Source organism: Pantherophis guttatus, chromosome 2, assembly GCF_059756535.1.
Source record: "Pantherophis guttatus breed Tessera chromosome 2, ASM5975653v1, whole genome shotgun sequence".
Taxonomy (NCBI): domain Eukaryota; kingdom Metazoa; phylum Chordata; class Lepidosauria; order Squamata; family Colubridae; genus Pantherophis; species Pantherophis guttatus.
In genome coordinates this window covers 36514813-36533873 of record NC_142064.1, presented here as the reverse complement: position 1 = coordinate 36533873, position 19061 = coordinate 36514813, and the positions used below count along the sequence as shown (strand labels likewise).

At 36.8% G+C, this 19061-nt stretch overlaps 1 protein-coding gene across 2 annotated transcripts; it reads left to right on the top strand.

Moving 5' to 3' along the window:
* Positions 1–716: 716 nt before the first annotated feature.
* Positions 717–11723, top strand: TMEM171 (transmembrane protein 171). 2 transcript variants are annotated; one of them, XM_034441159.3, is made up of 4 exons: positions 717–1053; positions 6415–7130; positions 8047–8188; positions 9298–11723. In XM_034441159.3, coding segments are annotated over exons 2-4 (771 nt in total). In that variant the 5' UTR covers positions 717–1053; positions 6415–6502; the 3' UTR covers positions 9299–11723. The 2 variants fall into 2 exon arrangements, with proteins under 2 accessions (XP_034297050.1, XP_034297051.1); XM_034441160.3 differs by having other exon boundaries at positions 789–1048.
* Positions 11724–19061: the final 7338 nt, after the last annotated feature.

Below are 19061 nucleotides of genomic sequence, written 5' to 3'. Positions count from 1 at the left end.
ATTTATGAAATACATGTCTGGTCTTCCTATCCAAACTCAAAATATTTCACTCTATTTTTCAGTTCTGATTTATGTAAACCAATAATTTTTTCTCTTGTGCACAACTGTAGAATTTTCACCTGCAGCTTGAATGATTTTAAGCATAACAAAATCCCCTAAATTAGGCATCAGTTCCATGCAGAGAAGCAATTTCATGGGACCCACATAGACAACAAAGAAGATATTCCTCTTATAATGAGCTATCATTGGGATTTTCTCCTGGGATTCCTCAACTATAGTTACAATGACATTCCAGCCTCAATTACAGCTAATATCTGTCAGTATGTTATCTGTCATACCAACATTTAATATTTCTAAAATGTCCAAAGAAACCAATATTCAGCAATTATCCAAGTTGTTTGGTGTTGAATACTGTAAAAAGCTTTTAATTTTATCCCGAGGCAGAAAAAAGTTGGAAGTTTTGTGTGTGTGTGTGTTCTGTTACATAATTCTTTCCTTCTGCACTGGACATACTGAACGTTTTTAGCCTCCCCTCCTCCCTCCCAAAATCCGAAAAATATGAAAGCTGTTTCTGGGGGAAGTGATGCACCTTGTTAAAAGTTTTCTCCTGGGCACGCAGTTGCTAGCTTGCACCTGCAAACTCCGCTCGTGCACGTCACGCTTTAAAATGCCGCCTTCCTTCCTTCCTCCCCATCCGGAGAGAGAGAGAGAGAGAGAGGGAGGGAGGGAGGGAGAAGAAGAGGCCGGTTTCTAGCATTTCCGCGGCTCCCTCTTCAGCACCGCCTGCTTGGGAAGGACCTTCACCCCAGAGGGCGCGCGCGATTTGCTCACCCGGCGCGGCCTCTGGGACTCGACTGGTGGGGTGAAAAAAAAGATTCGGTAGCGGCTGCGGAGGAAGGAGCCAAGCGGGGAGGAAAACCGCGGGAGCGTCGCGGCTCAAGGTCACTCCGGGCGTCAGCAAACCGGCACTCGCGGCCAGAGGAAAGCGCCCAGCTTCCCGGACCCCACGACGCAGAGCCCGCCGAGAAAGGAGAAGGGTCTCTCCGGTGTAAGGTAGTCCTAGCCAGGCTTCTTAATTCCAGCCTTGGGGCGCCTCCCCTCCGGCGAAGGAAGGGTGGGGGAAACGAACGGCTGGGCTTTTGCAGGCAGGAATGGCGGCTGGTGCGGAGACGCTTTTTTTAAATTATTATTATTATTATTATTATTCTCCCCCTCGGATACTGGGAACCCCGTTCAGTATTTTTTACTGAGACCGAGGCCGATGCTGGAGCCGGTGTCGGAGTAAACTCCTTGATTGCGGCTTCTTCGCGCTGCCGCCATCCTTTTCCCTACGCCATAAAAAGAAAAGCCTGTCCGAGCTGGCGGGGTGGTTTTTGTTGTTGTTGCTTTTGGTTTTTTTACTTTGAAAGGTTGAGGAGCTTGTACACTCCGTACGTGCAAGTTAGTCTTCAAACAGGTTATCTCCGCTCCACAAGTATTGCGTTTGCACTCGAACTCTTTGTCCTTATAGCCATCACAGCCATTGGGCTTGCTGACTGGAGAGGGGAGGGGGTGAGGGAAATTGAAATTTTGGCCCAAGGCAGCTTGGAGAGCATCAGGTAAAGGGAGAGCAGCTGACTTGTCAGTGGGATTGGTGATATGGTTGGTGGGGGTTTTTGAATTGGAACGCCAGAAATTGGGGATGCTTTTTTTCACTGTGTGTGTAGGGGGGGGGATGCCCTAGTTCACAAGTGTTATTCCAGTGAGGAAAAATTCCCACCTCAAAACGTACAGTATCCCATTTTGCAGATCCTGCTCCCTGCAAATAAATGTTCATGTTGAAATAGTGATCCAACCATTCCAGAATGCGGTGGTATCTTGCTTGTCCTATGCCTTTGGACTACTGCTATCTGCCAAGTGTGTGTGTACGTATTTATGTTTTGTTGCTTCCAGTGGTGTTTTTGGCACAAGGCTGCCTTTCTTACTCAGAGGCTGGATCTCCTGTTGTGACGGTATAGATTGCTCTTTAGACATCTCATGAAATGGATTCCAATCTTTCAAAACTGGAAGTGGATAGAGTAGATAAAACAAGAGTACTGCAAGATGCCTCATTTTATTCCAAAAAGCTGATATGACTGTCCTAAAATTATTCAAGAGGTTGTGTTCCAGATATTTCTACCTGATCAACTTAGCCATGATTAATTAAAATAACCCAGTTTTATAAGTTTCCATGACACACTGAACAGTAAAGACGTAAAGGTTCCCCTTGCACATATGTGCTAAATTCACATGGTATAATAGACTAAAATGTGGTTGGTGTTCAGTATGCCCTACAAGCCTAGATTGATACTTCTGATATACCTGGCTAGAAAAAGGTATGCAGTAATTTTACAAAAAATATCTGCTGACAGGAATTTGCTCTTAAGTGGCTTCTTTTTGCTGACAGCGTAAAACAAATATATGTTGTAGTATGACTAGCTAAGAATAGCTTCAGATATCAGAGGGAAAGTATGGCATATGCTCATGCACTATTTCTTAAGAATAAAATTACTGCTTGCTACAATTGTTTGTCCCCGGTTTCAGTCTCTGTTATTAAATAACTGCCTCTGCTATATATGACAGTTGCATAGTGGCTGATAGCATCTTGATCCTATTGATAGAGGCAGATAGTTTGGTTATGATAATACAACTCTATAGCCTAACTTACTATATATTTTGAAAACTACACATTCTGTTCTTCTACTTTATTTGTAGATAGAAATGTATAGTATCCCTTCTGTCATTTAAACCTTTTTCTATTTGGGGTGGAATCAAAATCACTTTTAATGTTTAATGTTGCAGAGTATTGCATACGTTCTTTGGCTCACATCATTTTAATATTTCATACAGTTTAAACAAACTGAAACCCTATATACAATTACAATGTATATAGGCATTATACTGTAGTCTACAAGATTTTTAAAGCTTGGCTTTAATTTTGTTGGTATTCATTGGTGATAATCGTGTTTCATATTTTTAGTTCTTGGCTAAATTAAGCTGTGATCTTGTACTTGCCTACATGGGAGTTAATTGCATTGGACTTGTTTCTCGATAAGAATATATATATAGGAATGAAGTGACAGTCAAGATAAAGCAATGGCTTTCTCCCATGAAAGGTTTCTCTCTGGCCTCCGCATCATTAATGTACCTAATCTCTTCCTGTAATACTTTCTACAGGTGTAGTACCATTAAAATTGTGGATATGTTTCAGATCATTTCATCATTCCAGTGAATTTCTTGAAAATTTTAAAATAGTGATGATTTTGAGAATGTTATCAAACTTTTATTATGAATGTTTGACATTTTGACAGAACTTCAAGCTAATTAATGTACTTGTACATTACTTGTGCAATGATTTTACTTTTAGAATTCATAATAAACATAGACGTTGCTTTTCTAGCATAGAAGTTCATTGGTTAATTCCACAACCATGAATTGCTTGTATTCTTTTTTTCCCTGATTCTGAAAGCATTATAAAAATGTGGATGGATGGATGGATGGATGGATGGATGGATGGATGATAGAATGTATATGTAGGAGAGCCAGTATAGTATTGCAATTAAAATGCTAAGCTAGAAGTGAAGCTATCCAGGTTGTATAGAAATTGGCTGGGTAATTCACAGCCTGATATTCACTTTCAGCCTTAGCTTAGTAAATTGGAAACATCTATCTATTAATCGATATTGAATCAGCATGCAGATTATGGTCCATAATTTTCAATAAAGAGGCTGGTGGATTGATTCATGTATCTATCTGTCTTTGTAGCTGCACTACAAGATTGACACAGAAAAGACCCATTTTATAAATGTAATTAAAAGGTCCATGTTTTAATGCTTTGTTTTTGTCTTTGAACTAAACAGTTACCAAAATACAGAAAAAATATAAAATGTCTAGATTAGAAGAAACTGGATGAAGGTCTATGTTATTTTTACTTTTTTAATAGTTTAAAGCTTCAGTCCTTTGCCTCCAAACTTAATTTTAAGTAGATGTTCATAGAATTGCATAGCTTATAAACTAATCTGATTGCACCAGGGCTTTAACTTCGGTAGGCTAAACAATTGTAAACCAATGAATTATATAGTCCTGTATCTTGCACTTATTAGGAACTTGTTGCTGCCTTTTTTCACAATTTTGGATTCTGGATAGTTTTTAAGGACAGCTCCATTTATAACAAGTTTGGTAGTTAACATGAGGTATAACCATCTCTAAATTGTTGAAAATTATATATGGTACAGTTTAAAAACCCCACTAATTCAAAATATACTTCCCAACTAAATAGTTAATGTTGATATGATTTCAGAAATAATTGCATACAGCATATGTAAACTCAATTATACATATTGGATACAGAATGAGAAAAAATCAGCAAGAATGTATATTTTCTATGGATGAATTTTGCTTAAAAAGGATTAATGAGAAATAAATGTGATTAGAATCTGACAAATTCATTAATCAATTCTATTCTGAAAGAAGGAAGAATATAATAAAAAATTCAATCTGTCTAGTCTTGTTTTCCTTAAGACAATCTCCAGATATTTCAGCTACAAAACTCATTATTTATGGATCAAAAACTTACAGTCGAAGACTACTACAATGGGATAGGCTCAAGGTTTTTTTCATGTTCCCAATTCCACAATTTACAATAATGAGAAATAAATCTGCTTCTTTGTAGTCTCTGTGCATCACATATATGAGCTTATAGATCTGTTTAAAATCTATATGGAGAATTATTGATAAAATGTAATTACTGATGAAATGTAATGTTGCCTCAAAAAGTAAGAATAATATTGAAGAAGCTAAAAGCTAAGTAGGATCTAATTGGTTAGTACTTGAATGACTGACAGACTGATCTGGATGATAGACCACCAGGAAATAGTCAGAGCTGTAAGGTAAAATGGGAAGTAAAAACAAAAACACAGAATGTAGGAACTGTCAGACAAATTTTTCCAGACAACTGTCAGGAGAAGTACATGAGAAGCTAGCAAGCTTGACTCAAATAAGACTTTATCATATAAGAAATTTTGAAAAACATAAAGGTATGATATTTGTATTTAACTAGTGTTGTGGCTAATACACAACAAAGTCCCTGCAATTTATTTTAATAGGAGCAACTAAGATGATGTTCTTTGATTTCTTATTTAGGTTAATTTATATTGTTTCCTCTTCCAGTCTAAAAAGTCTCTTTCCCTACTTGCATTCTAATTGTGTATCTGCTTAATTAATCTATATTATTCTTGTAGCAAGAGCAGCGTGCTGGCATATTGATGATGACATTCACTTGCCGCTCGGAAGGTTGAGAGTTCAATCCTAGACAGTGGCAAATGTTTTGTTCTAGAGCAGAAAGAAACAATATTTTCTGCGAACTCCATGTAGGCGTCAGGAAGAGTATCTGATCAGTAAATTCTTAGCTCCATCCAGTCGCCTGACTCTACTCAAATAGGAACTATAGGGTCGTAAAAAGGGAGCTTATACTTGTAGTAATTCTCTGGGATTGATTTCAGTGTGATTACCTTATAATTTTCTAATAAAAATCAGAGTTCAAAGATTCTGATAATAGCCAGTTTGTGGTGGAATCTCTATTTAAGAGTGTGGAGAGGTGTGAGTCCTTGCAGAGCAGAAAACAGCACAGGCAATGGTGAAATCCAATTTTTTTTACTACCGTTCTATGTGTGTGGCTTGGTGGGCGTGGCAGGGGAAGGATGTCGCAAAATCCCCATTCCCTCCCCACTCCTGGGGGAAGAATATTGCAAAATCTCCATTCCCACTCCACTCTGGGGCCAGCCAGAGGTGGCATTTGCCGGTTCTCCGAATGGCTCAAAATTTCCGCTACCGGTCTCCAGAACCTGTCAGAACCTGCTGGATTTCACCCATGACCACAGGCCTTATCTCTCCCACAGTCCCTGAAGCCTTAACTCACCATTCCCAAGAGAATGCAGTCTGTCTGGTGAGATGCTTGTAAGTAGGCATTGTAGCAATAAAGAAATGTAGACCTGTTTCCTTAGGTTTGACACGGTCTCAGCAAAAGTAGTTTTAGTCTCCCTGTGTTTCCTATTTGTGCTGATACTAGGAAAGGAAGGAAGGAATGATTTGGAAGTTCTTGTTCACTGTAAAACTTGTTTTAATCTGAGCTTCCTTTTACTGTCGTTATTAAAGGCAGACTCACTTCCAGAATGTGCAAAAGATTTCCACTGACTTCCTTTTGTCATATCTCATATTTCTGACTGTTCTTTGTTTTTGTTCTAGAGCTAATAATATTGCACTGGAATATTTTTGGTGTCCACCAAACTAAGCAGGAACAGTTAACCTTATTTCAACTTTGCAGTTCTATGGCAAGAATAATCAGTGTGTTTTCCTTTTATGGCCTAATTATATTTATCTTTTTGTTTTAATTTCCAGGCCTACTAAAGAGTTATGTCATTCTGATCTTCATAGAAGAAAACAGATTCTATTTCAGTTTGAAGGAGGATTTCATATTACAATAATAATGTATTCAGTTCCTCGCTCCCTATCTGGAATGGAAGGAGATAATGGACATCCTAGGAAATTTATCTCTTTCCTTTTTGTTTTTGGCATTACATTGTTATGTGCTGGATTTTTGCTATCAATGTTTGTTTTGCAGACATGTCCAAGTGGAGCCTTTGGTGACTGTAAGGGAGCTTTCAAAATCATTGGGCCTCTGCTTGCAGTTGTTGGACTAGTTTGTATAATTTTGGCACAATCGAGAGCCAAAGATTATCTCAGAGATGTGCAATTGCAAGACGATCAAGTATATGGATTTGTTTTTTGTCGAGGAAATTGTCAGTTTGCTCAGTTCCTCGTCTTTGGGTTTTTATTTTTAACAAGTGGGATGCTCATTAGTGTCCTTGGCATATGGATTCCGGGATGCAGTCCAGGATGGCGCTATCAGCAGTTTAACCATAGCAATACATCTGGCGTTGAACTCCAGGACTGTGGGTTTCATTCTGTTCAAACTATGGGCCCTTTAATTGTGCTTATTGGATTATGTTTCTTTGTAATAGCTCACATTAAAAAGAAACAAAATTTAAACCTTATACAAGAATCTTCGGTCAGTGAAGAACAACTGAACTCTGAATCATTTCAAGTTACAGTAGGTAAGTAAATAAACCAGCCAGATATTTTTATCAGTCATTAGAAAGCAACCATAGATATCATGCCTCTCCCTTCCTTCTAATATGTTCTATTAGTAATTTTAGAGAAAGTATATAAACAGGGAAGAAAAAAGAAGAAAAGAAAGGGATAAAACAGTGGGATACAAATAAGTAAACAAAGGATTCACAAATGTCAGAGAGATTTGCCATTTTCCAGGATACCATTAATTGAGTTTGAGTAAGTGAATATATTGGTTAAAAGTTTGAAAGACATAAGTAAACATAATACTTTTATATAAATATTTTTGTATGTCTTGGGGGTAGAACATTTTTATTTCAATTGTATTCAATTATATTGTATTTCAATCATATTCAATACAGGTAGTCCTCAATTTACAACTATTCATTTAGTGACCATTCGAAGTTAGAATAGCACTGAAAAAAAGTGACTTATGAATGGGTTTCATTTAGGCTCTTGCAGCTGGCACATATTTATGGCAGCTGCAGTGTCCCAGAGTCATGTGATCACCATTCCCAGCCAGCTTCTGACAAGTAAAGCCAATGGGAGAAATCAGATTTGTTTAATGACCACATGATTCACTTAACAACTCCAGTGATTTGCTTAACAATTGTGGCAAATAGAGTTGTAAAATGGGGTGCAACTCAAGTGCTTAACTGCTCTGGTTAGCAATGGAACTTTTGGACTGAGTTGTGGCCATAAATCAAGGACTGCCTGTACATTATAAAATATACTGTAATTATATTGAAAAACTGAAATTAGTTTAAAGATATAAATTAAATATTCCAACACATGTTGAATTTCTAGTGAAATATACTTTGAAAGCATGGTTCTCTTATTTACTGCTCCAAAGAAATCTGCAGAAGATGTTGGTTTTAAAGCATTCCCTTTCTTTTGCAGGTGATACTGTAATGGTTTTTCCTCCACCACCACCACCTTATTTTTCTGATTGTTCATCACAGACCATAACTCCTAGCTTGGTAACAAGCGAACTTATTTTAAACGAAAATCCTCCACCATATCACAGTATTTTTATTAATTGGTAAGAGTATTCTGCTTTTAATTTTAGATACTTAACTTTTAAAAATAAGCAACAAATGAGGCATGATTTGGGAGATTCCTAAATAGACTTGCACACTTTTCCCCCTAACAATTAAAAGAAGCCATGGAGAGACTTGGAATTAGGTTGGTGTGAACAGTAATTATTAATTCCTATTTTTATTATCTATTTCTAAATCAGCTATTAGTCATGTAACGATAGAAAGATAATCCCACTTTAGCACAGAGTAACTACCTTCCTCTACTACTACAACCTTGATTCTTTATTAATTCTTTATTAAGTGCACCTGCTTTCAAGTTTTTAAAATAATTGAAGTATCTATTAATGGATCTCTCACATCATGTCTGGTTTGGTCTTAATATTTTACGGTTATATATAGGCAAAACTAAATCAAATAAGCACCAGCATACAAGACTGTCGTGACCTTCCTGAAAAGTATGAGTATAAGTGAAGTTTACTTGGAAAAAAGACATCTAATTAATTATAATTAATTATAGATGAAGATCTATATAGACAAATGTATCAGGTGTAAAATTATATTTAGTCTTTGCATACTAGAAAAAGGAAGTGTTAAAATGACAATATCTGTGCCAGATGTAATTCTACCATATAGTGTATATAATCATAGAGTTGGAAGGTGCCATTTAGAACAGGGGTTCACAACCCCCAGGCTGTGGACTGACATCGGGCCACAGCATGCCAGAAACTGGGCTGCACAAACAAGGCCCCATCTGCAGGATGCAGGCAGCACACAAAACCACAACCCCTCCGGTCCGCAGAAAAATCTCCCTCCATGCAACCAGTCCCTGGTGCCCAAAAGGCTGGGAGCCATTGATTTAGACCATCAAGTCCAACCGCCTACATTGTATAACAATCCAAATTATAAGATCCTAGGTAGATTTTCACTAACTTCTCATATATTTCTCACTGCTCTTAACAATAAGTATATAATGTTTACACTATTGTTATATTGATTGTATTATTATAAAGTTTTATACTTGTTAGTATTATCGTCATCAGCATTAACCATCTTAGATGAAATATGTAATATGTCTATGTCTAACATTTTAATTTTGTTATTGTTTTTGCAGAGTATTGAGTTGTGAACAACAGGCCTACAGAGAGAATGAGTTCCACTGTATCAGAAAACAGTTTGCCTTTTAAAACTTAATCAGTTCATTGTCATTCCTCTGAGTCATCTCAGAATTACAAGGCAAAAGAAGCAGCTGTAAATAATGAATGTGTCTTGTCTTCCTCTCCCTTCCATACTCAGCTAATCCATTACCATCTGCTTATCACCAACTATAAGAAATATTCAGAGCTGAAGCAGAAAGACAGGGGAAGGAACAGGTATAAACAAAGACAAGAAAAGAAAAAACTACAGGAATTCCAGATAAAAATAAGATGAAAGGAGAATGAAAAAAGCTACACCTGCATTTCCTCAACCCATTAAAGAGAACAGTAGGTTGTACATTAGGAATGTGCAACCTTTTTCAAGTCAAAGGCTTCCTCCAGACATATAGAATATTTTGGGGGTTTTACAAAGAAAGTGGCTGGAACATGGATGGGGGGAAATGGGTTTGCCCAGAAACAAGTGGCTACATTTATTTCCTACAAGACAAAGGAAACGTTAGTGATTGTTAGTGTAAAATAAATTGTACCCTTACCTGTAAGATACTTTGCCATCCAGGCCACTTCTACAACAAATGTATATCTGTTAACTTGCACATCCATTTTTCTTATTGTTCCTACGGCAGGGATAGTAGCAGTAGCAGCAGCTCAATTTCATGGAGGCTGCTTGAAATCCAGAGGATATCCTGAAAGATACTTTGACATCTTGAGTAAAAAAGGGGAAAAAAGGGGGAACCAGGAAGTTGGCTGAACGCCCTGCTGAAGTAAGAAGACAGAATGAGGAAAAAAAAATAGACAACACAGTAGTTTTACAGGTTTATTGCTGGTGTTATAATCCAGCAGTTCATGGGTGTTAGAAAGGTCAGGGAAGTATGAAGCCTCCAGACGTTTTGGAAACTTCATTTGCTGAGTGAGCAAGAAAGGATTGCTGAGGGACAAACAAGTGAGTTGGAAGCTTTGCTGCCATAAAAGTCATCTGACTGCTCACCAAGCAGCCAAGTAAAGGGAGAGAGACATTCCTCTATGGAAGGTAAGGAAGAAGAGAGGTGCGGTGATAGCAGCAGTGGGAAGATGTGCACTGTGGTGCTTCTTGAAGAGATTGGTATTTCATAGGCTTGGCAGCAATAGAGAATTAGGAAATAAGTGAGGGAACAGGTACATATTGTGACTTCTTGGTTCACTGTGCTATGCTTCAAAGGTAAGCAGAGGGCACAGAAAAAGGACAGCAAAGAAGTATGAACCTCTGACAATCCTTGACAGTGCTGGGATATGCTAGTGCTACTAGTAGTAGTAGATGGCCCACTCTTCATGAGCCACAGGCCACACACTTTCATTTCAGAGGCCAACCATACTGCAACAAAAGCCAGGGCAGAATGCCTGTAAGTGGTAAACTCCCAATTTCTAAAGAATTATTCAAGAAAGGAACCATCATAAACACCCCTGCATGAGATTTAAATACTCAGAACAAATCAACTATTATCTTGACAATTGTTAGGTTCAACTTAGACTAGAAAAAATTCTGAAAAGTTTACATGTCTTTTTCCCCTTTTTTCCCTGCTGTAAAGGCCCAGAAGACATGAGATACTGAAGGTATCTATAAGTGTGACATTTTAATTTATTAAATATCATGATGCAAAGTGGCATATAGTGTCTTAAACATTTGATGCCTCAAATGACACTTTTCACCTTCCAGAATTAAGGGCCTCAGTGTAGTAATGAGGAATAATTATGAAAGAAACCATAATGTGGAGATTAAGGAGTTGGACCAGGAGTGGGGAGATTCAAGTCAAATTCAAGTCCATTCTGTTCATCCATGAAAGTTCTTTTCTTTATTTAATTGAATTACTGACTGCCTTGGTTACCAAACAAAGTCTAGGCAGTGTACAATGATACCAATATATTAAAAAGAAATCTAACAATAAAAAAGATAAATCACATCAGGAAACCAACAATGTACAAACATACATCACAAGTGCACTCTCAGAGTCTGCTAAAAGACCCAGGACCATCTCAAGGCGTTCCTATAATGCAATATGCTGATTTAAACAGCTATTCTAAAAGGTAAGAACAACTCCAGGATGCCATGAGATGATACTGCTTTGCCAAAGGGACCTAGAGCATGCCAATCCTGCCAGATCTTATTGGACAGGTAAAAATGGGAAAAATTGTATCGTCCAGGCCTCAAAGTATAAAGGGCTTTATAGTGACAACTATAATATAGCGGCAACTTGAATTATATGTGGAAGCTAACTAGTAAAGTATCTAGAGGGCAGTTTGGGCCATTTACTCATTCCAAGCTCAATGCTGTGTATCTGTGATGGAGAAAAATAGGTATTGTACTATGCTTAGATATCAGTGCATACCAAATAAAAACAGTATTATTGAATATGTGTGTATAAACCCCTCTTCTTTTGGACAAAGTTTGGAAAAACAAGCATAAAAAGAAGACAATACTATATTCAGTATTTTGTCTTAACGTACATTTGATGCCCAGCATTTATCCTGTACTGGTTAGACTAAAGGTAATCTCACAAAAATTCCAATAGAAATTAAATGATACTAGACAACGTACACATTTATATAATTACTGTCATTTCTGAGAAGTTCAAGCTCCTGTTTTTCTTTTAACTTCCTGCCTGCATATGGATTGTGTTTAGAATAATTCCAGTGAAAATGCTTCTCATCTACTTAACCCAAAGCATTTCTCTAAGAAGACTCTGCCAGGTCTATATTCCCAAGGAGTTGGTTGAGTTCAGCTGATGAACAAATTTATTTCTGGCTTTGTAACGCATTATAAAAAAGGAAGGGAAGGAAAGAAAAGTGGCATATTCAGAGGAGGTCAAAACAAACAAAATGCCAGTTGTCCCTTTTGCGTGTGTTTCAATACTGTGTGTATTATGAAAGCATAGGGCTTTAATTGCAGCAATTTAATGCCATCTTGCCTGTTTTGACCTCTTCTGGCTGATGCTGCTGGACTGAAAGCAGTCTTTATTTTTGAAAGGTGAATATATATACTTGGTAGATAAACTTTTCTAATTGGAAAAAAACTTGCCTTGTTCTTCTTCCAGACTCCTAAGCCTCAAATCCTCCTCCAGGACCTTCAAGGTTGCCTTGCTATTGGGGTTAGCAGTAATGACATTAGGAGTGGATCTGTGCAATGATCTCAAGTTGAAAAGAAAAGCATATTTCAGATCTCATATCAGGAGCATCTTTAAGGATATGCTATTGGGACATAATGTGAATGCCCTGTGTATTCCAACCTATTCCCAAATTTTCCTTGAAGTTTAGGACTAACATGTCTTGGTTGCAAACTCTAATCAAAGAATAGATAAATTAACCACTTGAGTTAGCTTTCTATTTCTAGTGATCATCTGGATTTTTGCAGATGAGATCTATTAGTCCTAATAAAATTGACCTTGCAATGAATTCTATGCACTTTAAAAATTATGCATTTTGTTTGCAATTCCCTTCAGTCATCTTTAGAACCTATAACCATTATGAATTAAGCATTAGGAACATTACTTGTTTTCAAAATTGTTAGAACGTATGATGATATCCTTAAAATGGTATTTTTAAACAAGGGATAATGATTGACTGTAGTAGCCAAGCAGCTTTATGCTATTACATATACTCAGATTTATTTGTTTTCCCTTTGGAAGCAGGCAAATACAGCTTTTAGTGAAAATATGGATTGGCATAAATAATTCATTTCCCTTCATGGAGCAGAGATAAAGGCCTTGGTGGGACTGATTAAATGGTTCTTACAAAAAGTGGTTGGTTTTATTTTTGAATTTGAATTGTTTTGAATTTGAAAACATTGATTTTTGAATGCTTGTGTTATCCAACTGTTCTCCATATTCCAAGACTGAAAATATCCCAATAAACCAATTTCAGACTGCTTTGTAGGGTTTGGGGAGTGGACATTTCATGTTGTTGAAATGTTGTTTGGAAAACAATTATTCCTATTCATCATTACAGAAAAAGTCCCGAATCTAATATTTATGAATAATTTCTGTGTATACACTATATGAACAACAAAACTTGACTCTTTCTTTGTTCCCCTTCTTGAATCTTCAGAGTCACAAATCTTTTACAAAATGTTTATTACAATCTGCCATAAATATTATATTTGAGAGCAGGTATAGAAGAACATTATTTTTCCCTCTTAAGACAATTATTTTTTTCATTCTACATTAAGTAAAGCTGTTCTTTTGACATAAGGTTTGAAATTGATTTTTTGTTTTGCATAATCATTGGATCTAGTTTTACTCGTGCTACTTTGCCCCTCTAAAAGCTTTTAAGTAATATTAAAATGTTAGAAAAGGTCTGGCATTCACTATAAATGCACACTGTAAATTCGAATTGACTTGTGTTCGGGCTAAGCTACGAAAATATTGGTGCTGGTAATACTGTATTGAATATACAGCACAGCTTGTACTTTGAAGGATGGAAGTATAGGCACTTACCCACCATTTTCTTGCTCAAGCACTTGAAATCAGCCAATAAATGGCACACATCTTCAAGACCATAATCATTGTCCTCTACAAATGTATCCAGTCGCCTTTTAGAGCCATTTAAGTTAATGTCTATCACTATGTCTCATGGTGAAGAATTTCACAAGATAATTATGCACTATGTGAGGAAATGAATCTTTGGAGGTTGTTCTTACATTCCACCAATGTCTTTATTTATTTATTTTTCATATTTGTATACCGCCCTACTCCCGAAGGACTCAGGGCGGTGAACATCCAAAAATAAAATACAAAGACATACAAAAGTTAAAAACTATTAAAAACAGATTAAATAATTTAGGCTCAGAGATTAAAAACATCCAATTTATCTAAAAGAGATTTTAATACCCAATTTAAAAGCCAATTTAAAAGCTAATTTAAAAGGAGAGTTAGGCCAGACCAGCCTGTTGGAATAAAAACGTTTTTAGGGCGCGGCGGAAGATGCGTAAGTCTTGGATCCTCCGTATCTCCGGGGGGAGCTCGTTCCAGATGGCAGGTGCACCCACAGAGAAGGCTCTCCCCCTGGGGGCCGCCAGTTGACATTGTTTGGCCGACGGCACCCCGAGGAGTCCCTCTCTATGGGAGCGAACTGGTCGGTGAGAGGCTATTGGTATGAGGCTGTAGATGATATGTCTCCTTATGCAGGTCTTTCATCTTTAGCCCACAACAGAGGCAGCTTTCAACCAATAGCTGTTGGCTTTAAAGCTGTGTTTTTCCTCTTCTGCTAATGCAAGCCTTGCCATACAAACATTCAGCTACATCTTATCAGACAAGTTAGTGATGAAACGATCAGGGGCTAGAATCTATTCAGATTTGATTTTTCATCCTGAGCTGTTGTAGACATGCCCTCTTCCCTCTGATTGCATGGCATTGTCTTCCAAGTCCAATTTGGCATTGGTTTCAGAGATCAGCACCTAGTTTTGTCTGATCAGGCACAGGTAATGTCTGACTATTACTTGGTAAAGCACCAATAAGAAATTATATGAACTCCTCACATATACAAATCAAGCATTCTTCAGGAATAATTTACAACTGATTTAAACATGTTTTAATGGTCTTTCAAAAGAGTGGTAGACTTTTTCTTTAAAATAACAACAACAACAGAGTTACCACTATCTCCAAAAATAGAATTAGCTCTCTCTTCACAAAAGATTGATTTAAACTGGGAAAGTAAGCCAATTTCTGTTTTTATTAGCTTGGTAAAACTTGTCTTCTGAATAAATATATGTTCCAACAAAATAGTCCAGCTGACTGACTCGCTGGAAAGTGCTGGGGCAGACGATGAATCAGGATGAGACTTCTCAATGAACCATATGAACTCCCTCCTACCCTCCTTCAGATTTATTGATCTGTCCGGTGGGGTATTTTTGAACCAAGATGTACTGACCTGGATGAGTGGTGACCAGTGTGTTTTTTAAAAGAGCCTGGTTAATATGTCAGTGAGGTACAGGACAGGAATGAAACAGGAAGGTATTTTTCAATATGCTATGTGAGTTCTCTCACTTCACCCATCATTGCACTGAATTATCTGCTGGACTATTTTTGGACATGGGCATTTTGAACAATTACTACTTATCAGCTTTCTGGCACTGAACTTTATTTAATTGACAAACTGCACATTTTTTCTTGAAAATCAGCAATTTTACTTTTATTTAATAACTTTCAGGTGAATGCCATCAAGATCTTCTACTTTAGGTCCTAATTTGTTTTCTTGTTTCCTCAGTGTCTTCTAGTATTGAGAAAGTCAGTACAGGGTTAGTTGTGTATATTATAATGTCTTCTGTAATAAAGACAGCTACTAAAACAATTGATAGCTTTCTCTGCCTTCTCAATGTTCTGATCATCCTTTTTATTTCTTTGTTGTCTAATGTCCAACCATTTTTCCCACTAACTTGTTTATTTCTCCTTTTAATTTTTTCACCATGCTTTTCCTCCTCATCCTCTTTTAATTCCTTCTCTTTCTCTGTTCTTTCTTTCTTCTATTATTGTTACTCATCTTTTCTTACATTGTTGAATTATTACTTAAATAACTTCCAGGCATTATAATTGCCCTCTTTATTTTTCTTTTCCATCTCTTTTTTTTACAAGCCACACTTTTTGGTAAAGTTTCCCTTTTTGTAGTCAAATGTGACTGTATAGAACTATGCTGGCAGTTCTCCTTTGCAAGATAACAACATATAATAGCATTAATAACAACTTTACTAGAGTAATAATACAGCTACTTATGTGAAAAGATGCAGAGAGCAGCTTCCCAGATCCAGATCTGCAATCATAGGAACATATTCTTTGACAGGCAGAGAAGCCTAAGTTTAAGTTACATTGAACCATTCCAACTTTATGAGTTGTTTAAGTACTGCTTTAATAATTTATAATGCTTTGAGGTGGACTCTACAACTGCCCACTTACTAATAAACGGTATCTGTTCAAAGTATTTATAGTCCTTAGATAAATAGCCTACTTAGACAATGGATAAAAATACTAAGTTAAAACTAAATTGAGTTAATGCTTCAGCCCTGCAACTGTGTAATGACTAATTTCCCAGGAATTGTGATTATTGTACAACTACTTGTTTATTTTTCACCTGGCCTCTTGTATGAGCTTGACTTCTTTTGCTAAACTTTTTATTTACTCATATTCTTATCAGGAATTACCAGAAAAGATTTGGGGTTAAGAAATATCTGTTACCTTCATAATCGTGACAATATGAAGTTGAGTTCTAATAAAGAATTAAAACCGCAGGCCTAGACACGTCCATTAGAAAGTCATTAAACAGGACACAGTGGAGCACGACTGAAATTCCTGATGTGAAAGGAATTTAAAACTGAGTTAGTTTACTGAAAGAAAAGTTAATTACAATCTAAGCAATACTAGAAAGTAGCATTCCATGGTAGCAAAAGTTAATAGGAAAAGAATAATAGGAGTTCCTAAAAAGGCACAACTGCATATTCTAACAAGAAAGTGGGGAGGAAGTTCATAGAAAGTCACCCAACTGGCTGTACAAAATGTCTAGTAAAAATCTGAAAACAAAAAGACATCAGAAGTGAAAAGAGAGATAGGTTACCTCGAAGAGTTATATTTTTAGAAATTGTGTCAGAAAAATTAAGGCTCTGAAAGAACAAGAGCTGGCAAAGTATGATAAACAACGAAGATGGCTTTTATGAATGTATTCAAAATAAAGAAAAAGGAATCATCATACCAAATGCTCTGTGAAGATGAACAAGCAAAACAACTCAACACCTCCTTTGGCTCATTCTATTCTAAGAATCTTTCCCCACTTTTGATTAACAACAGCATGAATACAGGTAGTCCTTGAATTACAACAATCAAAATTCAGATGCTTGTCAACTGACTCATATTTATGACAGTTTCAGTGTCCTGGGATCATGTGATTCCCTTTTGTGACCTTCTGACAAGCAAAGTCATTGGGGAAGCAAGATTCACTTAACAATCATATTAGCAACTTAACAGCTGAAGTGTGACAAGAAAGGCAACATAAAGTTTGGGCTCAATTGTGGTCATAAGTCGAGGACTACCTGTATATCTGATCACCTCTTTTTTTCCTACAGTATCCTCATGACAATGTTTTCTTCTCGCTCCAGGTTATATTTGAGTCAGATTAAAGTCATCCCAAGATGTTTCAAATTGAAATTAGGGCTTTCCCTATTAAGCAATTAACAAGTCACAATTGTTTACCTGTGGATACAGCCTGACATATTTTACTGACCATTCAGTTGGTGCCATGGTCAAATGACTCATAGAGGGTGGGATCAATACACACCTATTGGCCATGTTGTCTGGTGCCAACATACCACCAGCTCTTCCAACCCCTGAGCTTCCAAGGATATTCTGCTTTGGGCAGCAGAAGAGTCCAGATCTTTGTAACCAAATCAAATTTGGCCAAACAAAAAATAAAAGCAACCTCTAGATGGCAATAAAGAATTTTGATTCCCCCCCCCATTTCCCTCATCATTCATTTAGCCCCAGACCTGATACTTACATTCTGCAATTGCAATTTCTACTCTTTTTCCTCAGTGTGACTACTCAAATGTCTTTGAAGCTTTTGAGAACTACAATTTAAGTCAAGGATTTATAACATTGAATCGGCAGGCACACGTGTTAACTCACCATACACCCAAGGGTATTTCTGGATTCTCTCAAATTAAAATCATTTTTAAAAGTGCAGTGGCTAAGACCTTGTGGAATCACCAAAATCCCTTACCTGAAAATTTGCAAAATGTTGAGTGATAACTTCCGAACACACAAGATTTTTACACTATTTTTAATGTTATTTCTGCTTTGATGCCTGCCACAGGAGCAATCTACAAGTGTCCTCACAAAGCATTCGCAGTTTATGCACCACCAGGATGATGTTTTTGTGAACATCATCTGATTTTGCTTAGCCAGTTTCTTTATTTTGACTTTACCTTTACAAGCTCCTTTGAAAGAGGCTGTTGTAAGAAACAGTTAGAAATCATTTAATATTTTGGGAGCCCATAATAATTCTTTAAAAAGTTATATGACAAATTGGAAGCAAGTTTTCAGGCTACTATGTAAAAATGCATTCGCCAGATTATGAAATAGTTTCCAGCTCATTTATGTCACTCATTTATGCTCATCCAGGACTTTAGAGACAGAATATTGGTAACACAGCCATATCCATGTCCATGATTCTGTCTTCTTCATCTGCTGCTACAAATTAGATTTCTGCAAGGCATTAATGCAAAACAAGCTGGCTCAGGAAGAAGCCTAAATTAGATCTATTTCAGTTAGGACTTATTTTTGTTTGTGAAATGGTATATTATTTGATCCAAAAGCTAATCCCTGAATTTCTATCATAAGCTTAAAACTTTAAGTAGAATTATGATTCAGGCACAGAGAAGAAATAAGAGGTGTAAGCATAAACAGATCCTGCTGGCTGTATTATAATTATTAAAGCAAGTAGTATGAGATTTAAAAATAAAAGTATATCCAGATAAACAGCTTAGTTTAGTTGTGACAATGTTGTTTGGCACATATTTTATAAAAAACCAAATCAAAGACTCTGGGAACATTACTTGGAAGAAGCACAAAGGAAGAAAAATAGTTCAAAAGACCTACGTATCTGATAGGAAGCATATTCAATTAGATTGTAAACAGCGTCCCATCTGTAAACCTGATTTACCAATTTAAACCTGACTTACCAATTGGGAGAAATCAAAAATCACTTCTCAGAT